Genomic DNA, 17,847 nt, shown 5'->3' with positions numbered 1-17,847 from the left:
GAACGGAGCAAACTACAGAGAGATCCTTGAAGAAGAGCGCTCAGGACCTCAGACTGGGATGAAGGTTCACCTTCCAACAGGACAACGACTCTAAACACACAGCCAAGACAACGCAGGAGTGGCTTCGGGACAAGTCTCTGAATGTCCTTGAGTGGCCCAGCCAGAGCCCGGATTTGAATCCAATCTCTGGAAAGACCTGAAGATAGCTGTGCAGCGACGCTCCACACCCAACCTGACAGAGCTTGAGAGGATCTGTAGAGAAGAATGGGAGAAACTCCCCAAATACAGGTGTGCCAAGCTTGTAGCGTCATACCCAAGAAGACTCAAGGCTGTAATCGCTGCCTAAGGTGCTTCACCAAAGTACTGAGTAAAGGGTCTGAATACTAATGTAAAATGTGATATTTCTGTTTCTTACGTAAAATGTGTTTTTGCTTCATCACTATGGGGTATTGTGTGTAAAAAAATAATTTAATCATTTGTAGAATAAGGTTATAATGTAACAATGTGGTAAAAGTCAAGGGGTCTGAATACTTTCAGAATGCTCTGTATTACATTGATAGTTTGACAGGAATACATTCATAATGAGTGATAAAAAAACTAATCTGTAGCAAAGTAGATTTTATAAATATTTTGCTGACCTCAAATCACTGTTCATCAAAATTCTACAAGTGTAAATGCATTGTCATAAGTAGTAGTAGCACCAAAAAGTCATCCAGCATCTATATACTTTAATGTAAAAGAGGAAATTACACAAGTTTCTATGGTGAAATTGAACTTTTACACTAAAGTACTGTAAACTGCCACAACTTTAAGAAATATTCTCACCACTTTCTCCACCAAGTGGCACCACATTCACATCTGATCTAAATGCCAAAGCCATTTGCTAAATTTAAGTTTGTTAGAACAGATATTATTAGGTTTGTTTGTTCATCTATTTACAGCCTTGTTGACATGTAGTCTTCTACAATGTGACTTCCTGGTACAGACCTAACAACGTTAACTCCAGGGTAACAGACCGTTAGCAACAACTCCAGGGTAACAGACCGTTAGCAACAACTCCAGGGAAACAGACCGTTAGCAACACCTCCAGGGAAACAGACCGTTAGCAACAACTCCAGGGAAACAGACCGTTAGCAACAACTCCAGGGAAACAGACCGTTAGCAACAACTCCAGGGAAACAGACCGTTAGCAACAACTCCAGGGAAACAGACCGTTAGCAACAACTCCAGGGAAACAGACCGTTAGCAACAACTCCAGGGAAACAGACCGTTAGCAACAACTCCAGGGAAACAGACCGTTAGCAACAACTCCAGGGAAACAGACCGTTAGCAACAACTCCAGGGAAACAGACCGTTAGCAACAACTCCAGGGAAACAGACCGTTAGCAACAACTCCAGGGAAACAGACCGTTAGCAACAACTCCAGGGAAACAGACCGTTAGCAACAACTCCAGGGAAACAGACCGTTAGCAACAACTCCAGGGAAACAGACCGTTAGCAACAACTCCAGGGAAACAGACCGTTAGCAACAACTCCAGGGAAACAGACCGTTAGCAACAACTCCAGGGAAACAGACCGTTAGCAACAACTCCAGGGAAACAGACCGTTAGCAACAACTCCAGGGAAACAGACCGTTAGCAACAACTCCAGGGAAACAGACCGTTAGCAACAACTCCAAGGAAACAGACCGTTACCAACAACTCCAGGGTAACAGACCGTTACCAACAACTCCAGGGTAACAGACTTACCAACAACTCCAGGTTAACAGACTTACCAACAACTCCAGGGTAACAGAATATTCCAACAGACAGAGATGGTGTGGATACCAGCTGATAAGCAGCAGCGGTTCTTACTGTATAAGGCTTTGATGGTTGTCAATCCGAACCGTCAGGTCCTCGTTCTGCTGTAAAACAGTTATGACCTGGTCTTCCAGAGACAGATTCTTCTCCACCTGACGTGATAGAAATACAAAGTTAGGTGGTGAAGACTTGTTATTTTACCTGAAATGCAACATAACAACTCAACGTTTATATCCCAGGACAAATTAGCTAGGAACAGCAAGCTAGCTAACTAAAATTGCCATAAATGTTAAATGCTTTTCGACCTGTCCCCAAATTAATATAATTGGTTCAGTTTGTTTTGATAGTTCAACCTGCGTTTCGTGAAGGCGTTTGGTGTGGGGGGGAGGAGAAAATTAATTTGGTTTGGGTACGGTGTCAGACTTCTATAACCCAGAGTATTTTTTGACAGCGCAGAGCACCTAAGATTTCTTGTTTCTGTTTTATTCCTCTGTAAAGTGTATTGAGACTGATGATGCACTTTAAATAAACTTTGACTAGGAGAAATCTAAGAGTCTGTCTGTCAGCCAGTCCTAGTCCCAGTCAACCTACCAGAACCTGCATCTGTAGCAGTTTGTTTCCCTGCTCCTGAATACGTTCACTCTTCATCTCAATGACAAACAGCAGACTCTCCTGCTCCTGCTCCCAGAATGGCCCAGGACTGCCATGGGCCTGGAGAGAGAGAAGGAGAGAGAAGGAAAGAGCGAGAGAGAGAGAGAAGGGGAGAGAGCGAGAGCGAGAGAGAATGAGATTGAGAGAAGGGGAGAGCGAGAGAGAGAAGGGGAGAGCGAGTGTAAGAGTGAAGGGGAGAGCGCGCGAGAAGGAGAGAGCGAGAGAGAAGGAGAGAGGACAGCGGGAGAGAAGGAGAGAAAAGGAGAGCGAGAGCGAAGAACGAGAGCAAAGGGGAGAGCGTGAGCGAAGGGGAGAGTGAGAGAGAAAGTAGGGAGCGGGAAAGGACAGCGGGAGAGAAGGAGAGCGAGAGAGAAGGAGAGCGAGAGAGAAGGAGAGCGAGAGGAGAAGGGGAGAAGGGGAGAGCGAGAGCGAAGGGGAGAGCGAGAAGGGGAGAGCAGGAGAGGACAGCGGGAGATAAGGAGAGCGAGAACGAGAGAGAAGGGGAGCGAGAGCGAGAGAGAAGGGGAGAGCGAGAGCGAAGGGGAGAGCGAGAGCGAAGGGGAGAGCGAGAGCGAAGGGGAGAGCGAGAAAGTAGGGAGCGGGAGAGGACAGCGGGAGAGAAGGAGAGCGAGAGAGAAGGAGAGCGAGAGAGAAGGAGAGCGAGAGAGAAGGAGAGCGAGAGAGAAGGGGAGAACGAGAGAGAAAACGAGAGAGAAGGGGAGAGCGAGAGCGAAGGGGAGAGAGAGAGAGAGAGAGAGAGGAGAGCGAGAGAGAAGGGGAGCGAGAGCGAGAGAGAAGGGGAGCGAGAGCGAGAGAGAAGGGAAGCGAGCGAGAGAGAAGGGAAGCGAGAGCGAGCGAGAGAGAAGGGAAGCGAGAGCGAGCGAGAGAGAAGGGAAGCGAGAGCGAGCGAGAGAGAAGGGAAGCGAGAGCGAGCGAGAGAGAAGGGAAGCGAGAGCGAGCGAGAGAGAAGGGAAGCGAGAGCGAGCGAGAGAGAAGGGAAGCGAGAGCGAGCGAGAGAGAAGGGAAGCGAGAGCGAGCGAGAGAGAAGGGGAGAGCGAGCGAGAGAGAAGGGGAGAGCGAGCGAGAGAGAAGGGGAGAGCGAGCGAGAGAGAAGGGGAAAGCGAGCGAGAGAGAAGGGGAGAGCGAGCGAGAGAGAAGGGGAGAGCGAGAGAAGGGGAGAGCGAGAGAAGGGGAGAGTGAGAGAAGGGGAGAGTGAGAGAAGGGGAGAGTGAGAGAAGGGGAGAGTGAGAGAGAAGGGGAGAGTGAGAGAGAAGGGGAGAGTGAGAGAGAAGGGGAGAGTGAGAGAGAAGGGGAGAGTGAGAGAGAAGGGGAGAGTGAGAGAGAAGGGGAGTGCGAGAGTAGAGAGAGAAGGGGAGAGCGAGAGTAGAGAGAGAAGGGGAGTGCGAGAGTAGAGAGAGAGAAGGGGAGAGTGAGAGTAGAGAGAGAAGGGGAGGGGGAGCGAGAGGAAGAGTATAAAATTAACAGCATAGTAATGAGACCTGGAGACCAGATGTCTCAAACAACAGTCCAACTAAGTGAACTGGCTATGGGATCATACACAAGCCACGCAGACACAGACACACTGCGCACACACACCTGAATGTTCCGCTGCAGGTCCTTCTTGAAGGTAGACTCGTCAACTCTCTTCTTTAACTGATTGTACACGTGTAGCTCTGTAGTCAGCTCCTCTACCTCCTCCTTTAAAAGAAAACCTACTGGTCAGTTCTGTACGTCCTAGTACACAGTTAGAAGGGAAGGGGTAGTGTATAGACCACAGTACATCAAAACAGGTGATACAAACTGATCAAGTTAGAGAGACAACTAAACACACATACCTTCAACACTTTCTCTGCTGCCTGGTGTGTCTCTGTTAGCCGTTTTCTCTCTTCACTCTGTCTCCTCTGCCGTTCTGTGGGGGATAATAGGAATTCTATATGTAGTTCTACGGGCCGGGATAACATCAGTCAATGATTACTCATTCGCATTCCAGTTCCAACACAATCCACATGGTTATTCCATCTACATGCAGAAGTTATTTCACATGCTCTAGACTTGCCTTCCAGCTGTCTCGCGTGCTGCTCTGCGGTCCTCTGGCTCTTCTCCACGTAGAGAACAGTCATGTCAGCAGCCGTCTCTGTTTCCACCTGGAGATGATCAACAACACGAGGACAGGGGTTGAAGCCATGTACAGCCACACTTGTCATAGGAGCTAGACAAAGTGAAAACCAAATATAAAAACAGTGAGATCTTTGTTACATAAACAAAACAAGTGTATAAAACCAGATGACCTGGTCTACCAGGTGTATAATACCAGATGACCTGGTCTACCAGGTGTATAATACCAGATGACCTGGTCTACCAGGTGTATAATACCAGATGACCTGGTCTACCAGGTGTATAATACCAGATGACCTGGTCTACCAGGTGTATAATACCAGATGACCTGGTCTACCAGGTGTATAATACCAGATGACCTGGTCTACCAGGTGTATAATACCAGATGACCTGGTCTACCAGGTGTATAATACCAGATGACCTGGTCTACCAGGTGTATAATACCAGATGACCTGGTCTACCAGGTGTATAATACCAGATGACCTGGTCTACCAGGTGTATAATACCAGATGACCTGGTCTACAGGTGTATAATACCAGATGACCTGGTCTACCAGGTGTATAATACCAGATGACCTGGTCTACAGGTGTATAATACCAGATGACCTGGTCTACAGGTGTATAATACCAGATGACCTGGTCTACCAGGTGTATAATACCAGATGCCCTGGTCTACCAGGTGTATAATACCAGATGACCTGGTCTACCAGGTGTATAATACCAGATGACCTGGTCTACCAGGTGTATAATACCAGATGACCTGGTCTACCAGGTGTATAATACCAGATGACCTGGTCTACCAGGTGTATAATACCAGATGACCTGGTCTACCAGGTGTATAATACCAGATGACCTGGTCTACAGGTGTATAATACCAGATGACCTGGTCTACAGGTGTATAATACCAGATGCCCTGGTCTACAGGTGTATAATACCAGATGCCCTGGTCTACAGGTGTATAATACCAGATGCCCTGGTCTACAGGTGTATAATACCAGATGACCTGGTCTACAGGTGTATAATACCAGATGACCTGGTCTACAGGTGTATAATACCAGATGACCTGGTCTACAGGTGTATAATACCAGATGCCCTGGTCTACCAGGTGAATGAAACCACATGGCCTGGTGTACCAGGTGAATAAAACCAGATGACCTGGTGTACCAGGTGAATTAAACCAGATGACCTGGAAACATGGTGGAAACATGGGCAGTGTCCCTGGAAACATGGGCAGTGTCCCTGGAAACATGGTGGAAACATGGGCAGTGTCCCTGGAAACATGGGCAGTGTCCCTGGAAACATGGTGGAAACATGGGCAGTGTCCCTGGAAACATGGTGGAAACATGGGCAGTGTCCCTGGAAACATGGGCAGTGTCCCTGGAAACATGGTGGAAACATGGGCAGTGTCCCTGGAAACATGGTGGAAACATGGGCAGTGTCCCTGGAAACATGGGCAGTGTCCCTGGAAACATGGTGGAAACATGGGCAGTGTCCCTGGAAACATGGGCAGTGTCCCTGGAAACATGGTGGAAACATGGTGGAAACACTACTTTACACTACTTTAGACCAGAGCCCTTAGGGACGATATAGGGACTAGGGTGCAGCCACTGAGACCTCAACTTAAAAGGCTAACCAAGTTCTTTGTGTAAGACACTGTGTAATTCAAATACAAAATCACAATGCAATCCTACAGGAGGAACAGATTGACTTGTTCTGATCTGCTTAGTAAATAATATGTTGTAGTAGTGGCTTTGTGGCTCACACTAATTAAACACTAATGCCCTTTTCATACTATCGTGCCAACTGTACTGCGTTGGCATGGATATGTTATTTTCACATTGTCCTCTCCATTAATGGTGGACATGCTGTATAGTCAGGCCAGAACAGTACAGTTGGCTAGGCTCTGCTCAGTGTGGAAAGGGTAGATGGTGAATGTAAATATTTACAGGATTCAAATCAAATTTTATTGGTCACATACACATGGTTAGCAGACGTTATTGCGAGTGTAGCGAAATGCTTGTGCTTCTAGTTCCGACAATGCAGTAATAACCAACGAGTACTCTAACCTAACAATTCCACAACTACTACCTTATACACACAAGTGTAAGGGGATAAAGAATATGTACATAAAGATATATGAATGAGTGATGGTACAGAACGGCATAGGCAAGATGCAGTACATGGTATAGAGTACAGTATACACATATGAGATGAGTAATGTAGGGTATGTAAACATTATATTAAGTAGCATTGTTTAAAGTGGCTAGTGCAAATTTTTTTTTTACATCAATTTCCATTATTAAAGTGGTTGGAGTTGAGTCAGTGTGTTGGCAGCAGCCACTCAATGTTAGTGATGGCTATTTAACAGTCTGATGGCCTTGAGATAGAAGCTGTTTTTCAGTCTCTCGGTCCCAGCTGTTTTTCAGTCTCTCGGTCCAAGCTTTGATGCACCTGTACTGACCTCGCCTTCTGGATGATAGCGGGGTGAACAGGCAGTGGCTCGGGTGGTTGTTGTCCTTGATGATCTTTTTGGCCTTCCTGTGACATCGGGTGGTGTAGGTGTCTTGGAGGGCAGGTAGTTTGCCCCCGGTGAAGCGTTGTGCAGACCTCCCTACCCTCTGGAGAGCCCTCTGGAGAGCCTTACGGTTGTGGGCAGAGCAGTTGCTGTACCAGGCGGTGATACAGCCCGACAGGATGCTCTCGATTGTGCATCTGTAGAAGTTTGTGAGTGCTTTTGGTGACAAGCCAAATTTCTTCAGCCTCCTGAGGTTGAAGAGGCGCTGCTGCGCCTTCTTCACAACGCTGTCTGTGTGGGTGGACCAATTCAGTTTGTCCTTGATGTGTACGCCGAGGAACTTAACTTACACCCTCTCCACTACTGTCCCGTCGATGTGGATAGAGGGGTGCTCCCTCTGCTGTTTCCTGAAGTCCACAATCTCCTCCTTAGTTTTGTTGACGTTGAGTGTGAGGTTATTTTCCTGACACCACACTCCGAGGGCCCTCACCTCCTCCCTGTAGGTCGTCTCGTCGTTGTTGGTAATCAAGCCTACCACTGTAGTGTCGTCCGCAAACTTGATGATTGAGTTGGAGGCGTGCATGGCCATGCAGTCGTGGGTGAACAGGGAGTACAGGAGGGGGCTCAGAACGCACCCTTGTGGGGCCCCAGTGTTGAGGATCAGCATGGTGGAGATGTTGTTACCTACACTCACCACCTGGGGGCGGCCCGTCAGGAAGTCTAGTACCCAGTTGCACAGGGCGGGGTCGAGACCCAGGGTCTTTCTGTGAGATGTTACTCCACACTTCCACCAAGGCACCTGCAAGTTTCCTGACATTTCTGGGGGGGGGGGGGGGGGGGGGGAATGGCCCTAGCCCTCACCCTCTGATCCAGAGGTCCCAGACGTGCTCAATGGGATTGAGTTCCGGGTTCTTCGCTGGCCATGGCAGAACCCTGACATTCCTGTCTTGCAGGAAATCATGCACAGAACCAGCAGTATGGCTGGTGGCATTGTCATGCTGCAGAGTCATGTCAGGATGAGCCTGCAGGAAGGGTACCACATGAGGGAGGAGGATGTCTTCCCTGTAATGCACAGCGTTGAGATTGCCTGCAATGACAACAAGCTCAGTCCGATGATGCTGTGACACACCGCCCCAGACCATGACGGACCCTCCACCTCCAAATCGATACCGCTCCAGAGTACAGGCCTCGGTGTAACACTCATTCCTTCGACGATAAACACAAATCCGACCATCAACCCCGGTGAGACAAAACCGCAACTCGTCAGTGAAGAGCACTTTTTGCCAGTCCTGTCTGATCCAGCGACGGTGAGTTGTGCCCATAGGCGACGTTGTTGCCGGTGATGTCTGGTGAGGATCTGCCTTGCATATTGGTTTCGTTCTAGCTTCCGCCTGGCCACTCGTAGTATAAAGGCCTGATTGGTGGAGTGCTGCAGAGATTGTTGTCCTTCTTGAAGGTTCTCCCATCTCCACAGAGGAACTCTGGCTCTGTCAGAGTGACCCCCGGGTTCTTGGTCACCTCCCTGACAAAGGCCCTTCGCCCCCCGATTGTTCAGTTTAGCCGGTTGGACAGCTCAATGAAGAGTCCTGGTGGTTCCAAACTTCTTCCATTTAAGAATGATGGAGGTCACGGTGTTCTTGGGGACCTTCAATGCTGCAGAAATGTTTTGGTACCCTTACCCAGATCTGCGCCTGGACACAGTCCAGTCTAAGAACTCTACAGACAATTCCTTCGACCTCATGGCTTGGTTTTTGCTCTGACATGCACTGTCAGGACCTTAGACACGTGTGTGCCTTTCCAAATCATGTCTAATCAATTGAATTTACCACAGGTGGACTCCAAGCTGTAGAAACATCTCAAGGATGATCGATGGAAACAGGATGCACCTGAACTCCATTTCAAATATCATAGCAAAGGGTCTGAATACTTATGTAAATAAGTTCTGTTTTTTAAAACAATTCTAAAAACCTTTATTTTTTTCACTTTGTCATTATGGGGTATTATTTGTAGATTATAAAAAAATAAAATAAAAATTCAGCCAAAGGCTGTAACGTAACAAAATGTGGAAAAAGTAAAGGTGTCTGAATAGTTTATATGGTGGATGTAAATGGTACAGGGTAGATGGTATATGGTGAATGTAAATGGTAAATGTAAATGGTACAGGGTATATAGTAGATGGTATATGGTGAATGTAAATTGTACAGGGTATATAGTAGATGGTATATGGTGAATGTAAATTGTACAGGGTATATAGTAGATGGTGAATGGTGAATGTAAATTGTACAGGGCATTTGTGTGTTTATTTTTACCAGGTAAGTTGACTGAGAACACATTCTCATTTACAGTAACAACCTGGGGAATAGTTACAGGAGAGGGGGGGGGGGTGAATGAGCCAACTGTAAACTGGGGATGATTAGGTGGCTATGATGGTATGAATGCCAGATTGGGAATTTAGTCAGGACACCAGGGGTTAACACCCTTACTCTTACAATTAAGTGCCATGGGATATTTAATGAACTCAGAGAGTCAGGACACCTGTTTAACATCCCATCCGAAAGACGGCACCCTACACAGGGCAATGTCCCCAATCACTGCCCTGGGGCATTGGGATATTTTTTAAACAAGAGGAAAGGGGTGCCTCCTACTGGCCCTCCAACACCACTTCCAGCAGCATCTGGTCCCTCCTCCAGGGACTGACCAGGACCAACCCTGCTCTGCTTCAGAAGCAAGCCAGCAGTGGGATGCAGGGTGGTATGCTGCTGGCTGATGGTATATGGTGACTGTAAATGGTACAGGCTAGCAGTGGGCTAGCAGTGAGCTGAGGGAAGTGGGCTCGCAGTGACTATCTACCTTCTCAGTGATACGGTGGTCCAGATCACACTTAAGGTAGTAGTGGATTGATGGTCTACAATAAGTGGGCTAAAGGATGACCCATCCACTTGGTGTCTGGCTACCCATCCACTTGGTGTCTGGCTACCCATCCACTTGGTGTCTGGCTACCCATCCACTTGGTGTCTGGCTACCCATCCACTTGGTGTCTGGCTACCCATCCATTTGGTTAGAATGGAAATGCATTTTCTGTGGTCTAAGGGTCACCTACCTTCTCAATGATGTTGTGGACCAGAGCTTTCTATGTGGTTAGATACCTTCTCTATGATGTTGTGGACCAGGGCACAGAGCTCTCCTTGGGTTGGGTCTTTTAGTAGCTCCTCCCTCTCCTGGGTCCCAGAGGCAGACAGCACCTCCCGTAGGATCTTCAGCTGCCACTCATACTGACCCAGCTGCTTCTCTGCTTCTAGACCCACGTTCAGCTCCTCCAGAGGGACTTTACCTGGAGGAGGGGATACCAGGGTTGTACTCAGTAAGTAACAAACAGAAGAAAACAAACAGGGAGGGAATACCTGAACATGTGCAATAACAAAAAGTATTGTTCTACATGGCAAAATTCTACGTTCGCTATGTTACAATTTACCTGAACACGACCCACGGCTGTGGTTACCAAGACAAAAAACCTTGCTAGAATGCTCAGATAGAAATATATTATGTAGACATGTAGTATAAGAAATCATGTCAGTTCTCTTCACATGTCTATCATGTATATTGTAGACATGTAGGATAAGAAATCACGTCAGTTCTCTTCACATGTCTATCATGTATATTGTACAGTATGCTCCACAGGCGTTGTCTACTGCTTAGTACCGAGTACTGTGTGATTGAGCCATTCCCATAATGTAGTTGGCAGAGGGGTTGAACCAAACCAGACCTGGCTGCAACCTTTACTGGTCAGACTAGACTCAATACAACACCACTAGAATATACTAACTCAGTTTGTCTGATTATAAAACACTTAGAGCTACTCCGATATGTATAGGGGAGGGCTCCAGTTCAACTTCTGAGGAACTCAAGACTAGTTTGGTGAACCACGTTCCGAGTGATGATTGACCTTCCTGCGACATGGAAACTTGTGTTAGCTCTCAGAGTTAATGTCTTAGGTTTTTAGCTCAGCAGGCTAGGCCAACACAGTCTTGTTCAATCGGGCACTTGGTGAAGGCATGACCCTGAGAACCATAATTACATGACAACAGAGTACACAAGAGAGTACCTGTTGAGTATTCTAATGCAGACAACACAGTGTTGACACGTCAGTGTTTCCAAGGCCATCGAAGCATTCAAAACCGACTGGTTGAAATTAGGTCATTTTGATGTCCCTTTAAAAATCAGTAATTCCAACCAGTTTCTGGGTGTAGTGACATCATTTCAACCTACTGGGATCATGACAAAGTGTGTGTCATTTAAAACACTCAGATATTTTATGCCATTTAGCAGACGCTAAGTGACTTAGTCATGCATGCATACATTATTACGTACGAGCAGCCCAGGGTGTTGCAAGCACTATCCTCTACAAACTGAGCCATACTGGAGCCCAGTTATTATGTACAGGTTATTAGTGGGCCTAATAATAGAGGATTTTATAATGAGTCAATAGGCAGTGTGATGTGTAAAACCCTCTGCATCAGAGATGTAATAAAAGACAACCAGACAAGCAACAGGAGAGGAGGAGTCACAGTGTCAGTCTACAACGCAACAGGAGAGGAGGAGTCACAGCGTCAGTCTACAACACAACAGGAGAGGAGGAGTCACAGCGTCAGTCTACAACGCAACAGGAGAGGAGGAGTCACAGCGTCAGTCTACAACACAACAGGAGAGGAGGAGTCACAGCGTCAGTCTACAACACAACAGGAGAGGAGGAGTCACAGCGTCAGTCTACAACACAACAGGAGAGGAGGAGTCACAGCGTCAGTCTACAACACAACAGGAGAGGACGAGTCACAGCGTCAGTCTACAACACAACAGGAGAGGAGGAGTCACAGCGTCAGTCTACAACACAGCAGGAGAGGAGTCACAGCGTCAGTCTACAACACAACAGGAGAGGACGAGTCACAGCGTCAGTCTACAACACAACAGGAGAGGAGGAGTCACAGCGTGAGTCTACAACACAACAGGAGAGGAGGAGTCACAGCGTCAGTCTACAACACAACAGGAGAGGAGGAGTCACAGCGTCAGTCTACAACACAACAGGAGAGGAGGAGTCACAGCGTCAGTCTACAACACAACAGGAGAGGACGAGTCACAGCGTCAGTCTACAACACAACAGGAGAGGAGGAGTCACAGCGTCAGTCTACAACACAACAGGAGAGGAGGAGTCACAGCGTCAGTCTACAACACAACAGGAGAGGAGGAGTCACAGCGTCAGTCTACAACACAACAGGAGAGGAGGAGTCACAGCGTCAGTCTACAACACAACAGGAGAGGACGAGTCACAGCGTCAGTCTACAACACAACAGGAGAGGAGGAGTCACAGCGTCAGTGTACAACACAACAGGAGAGGAGGAGTCACAGCGTCAGTGTACAACACAACAGGAGAGGAGTAGTCAGTGTCAGTCTACAACACAACAGGAAACCACACCCCTCACCTCCTCCTCCATCTTGACTGTTGTTGACCTCCTTCACCGTCTTCTCTTCCTCTTTCACTTTGCTCTTTCTCTACAAGGAGAAAAAGATGTCTGATGTAGGAGTACAATACCACAATATCGTAAAATATAAATAAGAACAAAACGTTTTGTTTTTTACTTCAGTTAACTTTAGTAAATACTTTGAAAACACCCCCCCCACCCCCTTAAAACTACATTGTAAGCATTTCACTGTGAGGTCTCCACCTGTTGGTTAAGGGCTTGTAAGTAAGCATTTCACTTGTATTCGGAGCATGTGACAAATAACATTTGATTTGAATTCCACCTTATTTTGGATGTTTTGAAGTGCCAGGGACCACAGAACTTGTTGTTCGTAAACTGGAGCAGGGTAAGATCTTATGTAAAGCTTCTGATTGGTGCTTGACCCATATGGCTCTCTCACAGGGAGTGATTAGTACCCACATGACTGGAAATGAATCATTAGTTTGTTCAAAAGTTACATAACATGTCTATGCTACAGTTTTATGATTCAACAGCTGACCTGTGTCTTCATACTGGTTGTACAATGTGATTTACGTCAAACTGATCATACCATTAAATTATGGAGTCTTAATAAAAACATTTCTGCATTAGATACATTACGTTGTTGTAGAATAACCTATACTAGTTGAGCATAGACTACTACACTAAGGAGTTACAGCGAGGTCAATCATAACTGTTTTTTGTAAGTAGGGCAATTCCATGCTGCTGCCCTGCCGTCCATGGAGACCAGCCACCTTCTGACCTCCTCCCACAACACAACGTTATCCCACCACCACTACCGTTGTATAAACACATAGATACTCCGAGCAACACGGCCAGAGTACAAGCTTTATTTGTGCCTGGAAGACACAGGCTGTGTCCTAAATGCCATCTTTTCCCCTATATAGTGCACTACTTTTGACCCTGGTTTCCTAGGGAGTTCACTACAAAGGGTACAGGTCCAATAAATACTGTGTTCCTTCTCACCAACCTGGCTGCTCCAATAAATACAGTGTTCCTTCTCACCAACCTGGCTGCTCCAATAAATACCGCATTCCTTCAACCTGGCTGCTCCAATAAATACTGTGTTCCTTCTCACCAACCTGGCTGCTCCAATAAATACAGTGTTCCTTCTCACCAACCCGGCTGCTCCAATAAATACAGTGTTCCTTCTCACCAACCCGGCTGCTCCAATAAATACAGTGTTCCTTCTCACCAACCTGGCTGCTCCAATAAATACAGTGTTCCTTCTCACCAACCCGGCTGCTCCAATAAATACAGTGTTCTTTCAACCTGGCTGCTCCAATAAATACTGTGTTCCTTCTCACCAACCTGGCTGCTCCAATAAATACCGCGTTCCTTCAACCTGGCTGCTCCAATAAATACCGCGTTCTTTCAACCTGGCTGCTCCAATAAATACAGTGTTCCTTCTCACCAACCTGGCTGCTCCAATAAATACAGTGTTCCTTCTCACCAACCTGGCTGCTCCAATAAATACTGCGTTCCTTCTCACCAACCTGGCTGCTCCAATAAATACAGTGTTCCTTCAACCTGGCTGCTCCAGTAAATACCGCGTTCCTTCAACCTGGCTGCTCCAATAAATACTGTGTTCCTTCTCACCAACCTGGCTGCTCCAATAAATACAGTGTTCCTTCAACCTGGCTGCTCCAGTAAATACCGCGTTCCTTCAACCTGGCTGCTCCAATAAATACTGTGTTCCTTCTCACCAACCTGGCTGCTCCAATAAATACCGTGTTCCTTCTCACCAACCTGGCTGCTCCAATAAATACCGTGTTCCTTCTCACCAACCTGGCTGCTCCAATAAATACCGTGTTCCTTCTCACCAACCTGGCTGCTCCAATAGTCCAATAAGAAAAGTGACTCCAGAAAGACACTGTAGAGACCAGTATAGCATGATGTGTGATGGGCTTTAAATCTCAATAAAAGGATCTTAACATGATGTGTGATGGGCATGCGTTTTATTACCTGCTTTAAATCTCAGTTAAGGATCTTAAACACACAAGTCCAGGGGCACATGTTGAGGTGGGGTCGGAAAGGCTCTCTTTAACACGACCATAAATCACACCTCTTCTTTCTCAGGCCGTACGTCCCAAATGGGACCCTATTTCCTATGTAGTGCACTACTTTTGACCAGGGCCCTATAGCAGTTCACTACAGAGGGAATAGGGTACCATTTGGGATGGAGACCCGGTCTCCCCAGTCTTTTTAAACATTGGAGAAACTTCCAACGTTGAGTTCTGTGTACACTGACTAAACACACAGGGAACATGCTAGCCCCATGGCAGACTGTAGTCTACACCGGACTCCTTATGTTCACAAGTTCTTCCTGACCCCAAGAGCACAAGGTTAAGATTGAATGTTTTCTGACTTCTGTGAGAAATATCTAGTCCAGGTATGCTCTCACAAGAGTTGAAAGAAACTTTCCAAGAAGAGTGCGAAACATCCCCCCCCCAAAAAAAATGTGAATAAAGAACTGGCCTGTCAAAAGGTACACGCATAGGAGACAGACATGTACCACCGGGCTGATAGAACTAGAAAAACAGACCCACAACTCAAAGGAAATTCATAAAACTAAAACCACATATTCCAATACAACAAAGGACATTCAGACTTAGTTAAAGGACATTTAATTTAGACTGTGGTTGAGTCTTTCAAGCAGAGAAACACATGTTCCGTGATATGCCATTAACACTTGGCTGAGGAGGAGTCTCTTCATGTGGCATTTTCATCATGGGCCGTATGGAGACCCATATTGCTGTGTGTGTGTGTGTCTCTCTTCAGGCTTCTCTTGTAGAGCCCTCTCTAGCAGACCTTCACACTTCTCCAGTTGCCTACGTCAACCAGCCAAACAGATGGTTTTGTGATCTGCTCTGCAGACGCTGCTATACAGCTCGCCAGTGGCTTGGTTTGCAGTACCTCTTTAAGTACTTATTTCTGTTGTTGTAGAAGAAAACATATTTTCTATGTCAAACACCACCATTGAGAAATGAAGAAATACACTCACAGAGAATCTTGACTAATCAATCAGTGTGAGTGGTCTCAATGTGTGACTGTTTGATGCATTGCCAGATGAGTTTGAAGGGGAAATAAATTTAAACTTAATGATTCATCAATCTAGTCTCTCTCTTCAACGCCTTCTGGAAGTGGTACAATCTGGGGTATTATTTCTGGGTGGTAATATAAACCTGTGCCACTGGTTGTAAATGTCAGAGGCAGTACTAGAACATCTAACTGTAGCCTACTTAAAATACATTTAACTGCATGTTAATTATTACACTCCATATCCTCAAGTCACTTCTTTCCGATCACAAAACAGTGCAATTTGTAGTTCTCAGTAGTCGTCACAGGAAACAGCAACTAATTGTGTGGACTTAAGTAGAAAAACCCAACAACTCGTATGATCAGAATGTTAAAAAATAAATAAAAATAAATCACAGATGTAATTCACTGACTATGTAGGCTACAGGGTGTCAATCAATTAATATCATGTAGAATTTACTGGTGATGATGACGATACAATGACACCGAAGATCATTGATACAATGTATCACCACCAGTAACTGTCAATGTCTGGTCAACCTGTAACTTCCTCTAATTAATGCGGAAGAATGACGTCAGATGATTTCCTTGCACTGTTACGTTTGACAAGTAGAGTTTGAAACCGTGGGAAAGTCAGTCTCAGAGGATAGACATCTTATTAAATTATTTTCAGCACATCTGTTTCCAATAAAAACTTGTAGAAAACTTCGCACAAATTGACTGATAGAATACATCACGAGTTGCAAAACACGATGCTAATCCCCATAAATAAAATCCACTAGAGATTAACGCACGTGGGAAATTAGGCTATAATCTAACAAACAATTTTGCTTGATCGATTAAAAAAATATATCAACACGCCTGTGTTGTGCTACTAATCCGTGCGACAATGGGCAGCTACAATAACAAAACACCACTTGGTTACTTAATTAATATACTAGATTATTTCACAACAAAGATGAATAAATAACATTGTCTTGCAAATTCTGCCACGCACCTTGCTGTGGCTGCAACCCATGCCTGCCCTGCGTCCTCTCGTCAACCCTACCAGTCCTTGTCTAGAGTTACCAACTCTTCTGAACACTGCGCCTCGCCGGGCTGTGGTATGGTCTCTCAAGAGGTCGGTGCTGCTCACTCTCACTCACAACAACTCACTCAACTCGACCAGTTGGGCGGTTCTCTTTAAAAAAATAAAAAACACTGATCTTAAAACAAACTGAACCGACCCACGTTCTAGAAGGGGAAACAGGGTGTAGATCAGTGGATTGCTCATCCTGTTACGCAAAATTTAGGCTTGTGGGTGTTTCAAGTCTATGAAGTTGACATTTTACCGTAATACACCGAATACACGCCCCATCGGATTTACATCACACATAATAGGTTACCTAATCATAGGTTTCATGCATGGATTATTTTTCCTATTGCCTAGAGGCTATTTAATTATATCAGGCCTATAATGTGCCCAATAATATTGAATTATCACTGCAGTAAGATACAAATGGAGAATTGTATGGATTAATCTGAATCTGTCATTTTGTTTATAATACATGTTGAGGAAGAGTCCATGTGAAAAACACACATAGTCAATGGACATGTGAAAGACACAGTAGATACATCCCTCCCTCCCTCCCTCCCTCCCTCCCTCCCTCCCTCCCTCCCTCCATCCCTCCCTCCATCCATCCATCCCTCCCTCCATCCATCCATCCCTCCATCCATCCATCCCTCCATCCCTCCATCCATCCATCCATCCCTCCATCCATCCCTCCCTCCATCCAGGGATGGATTTTACTTTACAGATGAATTCCGTCTCTGAGGAGAAAGGTCATGCTGATCTTGCAGGGAGGGGTAGGCAGATGTAAAGACTCCATATCATAGCCTTACCCCTGTAGGCTGCACATAGCCCTCTGGGGTAATTTACCAACCTGCAACATTTCATCCTGTTGCATAGCTAAGAATTATTGTCGCAACTCATGACTTACAAATCCAATCAAATTGTATTTGTCACATGCTTCAGTGTAGACTAACAGTTTACTTACGGTCTTTCCCAACAATGCAGAGAGAAATAAAATAGAGATATAACAGGAAAATACATAACAAGGACTTGGCGATATACACGGGGTATCAGTACTTAGTCCATGCGCAGGGGTAATTGAGAGATATTTTATTTTACTAGTCAAGTCAGTTAAGAACTCATTCGTATTTTCAATGAGTGGGTT

The 17,847-nt window shown here is 46.0% G+C and overlaps 1 protein-coding gene and 1 long non-coding RNA gene across 2 annotated transcripts in view; both read right to left on the bottom strand.

Moving 5' to 3' along the window:
- LOC110504364 (coiled-coil domain-containing protein 69) overlaps window positions 1-17,847 on the bottom strand; it is a 35,886-nt gene that overhangs the window by 2,220 nt on the left and 15,819 nt on the right. Inside the window, exons 4-10 of the mRNA XM_036969765.1 lie at window positions 12,554-12,623; window positions 10,226-10,410; window positions 4,507-4,594; window positions 4,286-4,359; window positions 4,047-4,148; window positions 2,391-2,510; window positions 1,854-1,951 (exon numbers count right to left, since the gene is read on the bottom strand). Of these exons, the coding sequence (XP_036825660.1) occupies window positions 1,854-1,951; window positions 2,391-2,510; window positions 4,047-4,148; window positions 4,286-4,359; window positions 4,507-4,594; window positions 10,226-10,410; window positions 12,554-12,623 (737 nt within the window). The remainder of the gene's footprint in view (window positions 1-1,853; window positions 1,952-2,390; window positions 2,511-4,046; window positions 4,149-4,285; window positions 4,360-4,506; window positions 4,595-10,225; window positions 10,411-12,553; window positions 12,624-17,847) is intronic.
- Window positions 15,204-16,938, bottom strand: LOC118946015. The gene is made up of 2 exons (XR_005041147.1): window positions 16,629-16,938; window positions 15,204-15,526 (listed from the first exon to the last, which is right to left on the bottom strand). It is a non-coding gene; the product is annotated as an uncharacterized LOC118946015 (long non-coding RNA).

Source organism: Oncorhynchus mykiss, chromosome 31 (genome assembly GCF_013265735.2).
Source record: "Oncorhynchus mykiss isolate Arlee chromosome 31, USDA_OmykA_1.1, whole genome shotgun sequence".
Classification (NCBI taxonomy): Eukaryota; Metazoa; Chordata; class Actinopteri; order Salmoniformes; family Salmonidae; genus Oncorhynchus; species Oncorhynchus mykiss.
This window is presented reverse-complemented; position numbering and strand designations above follow the sequence as displayed.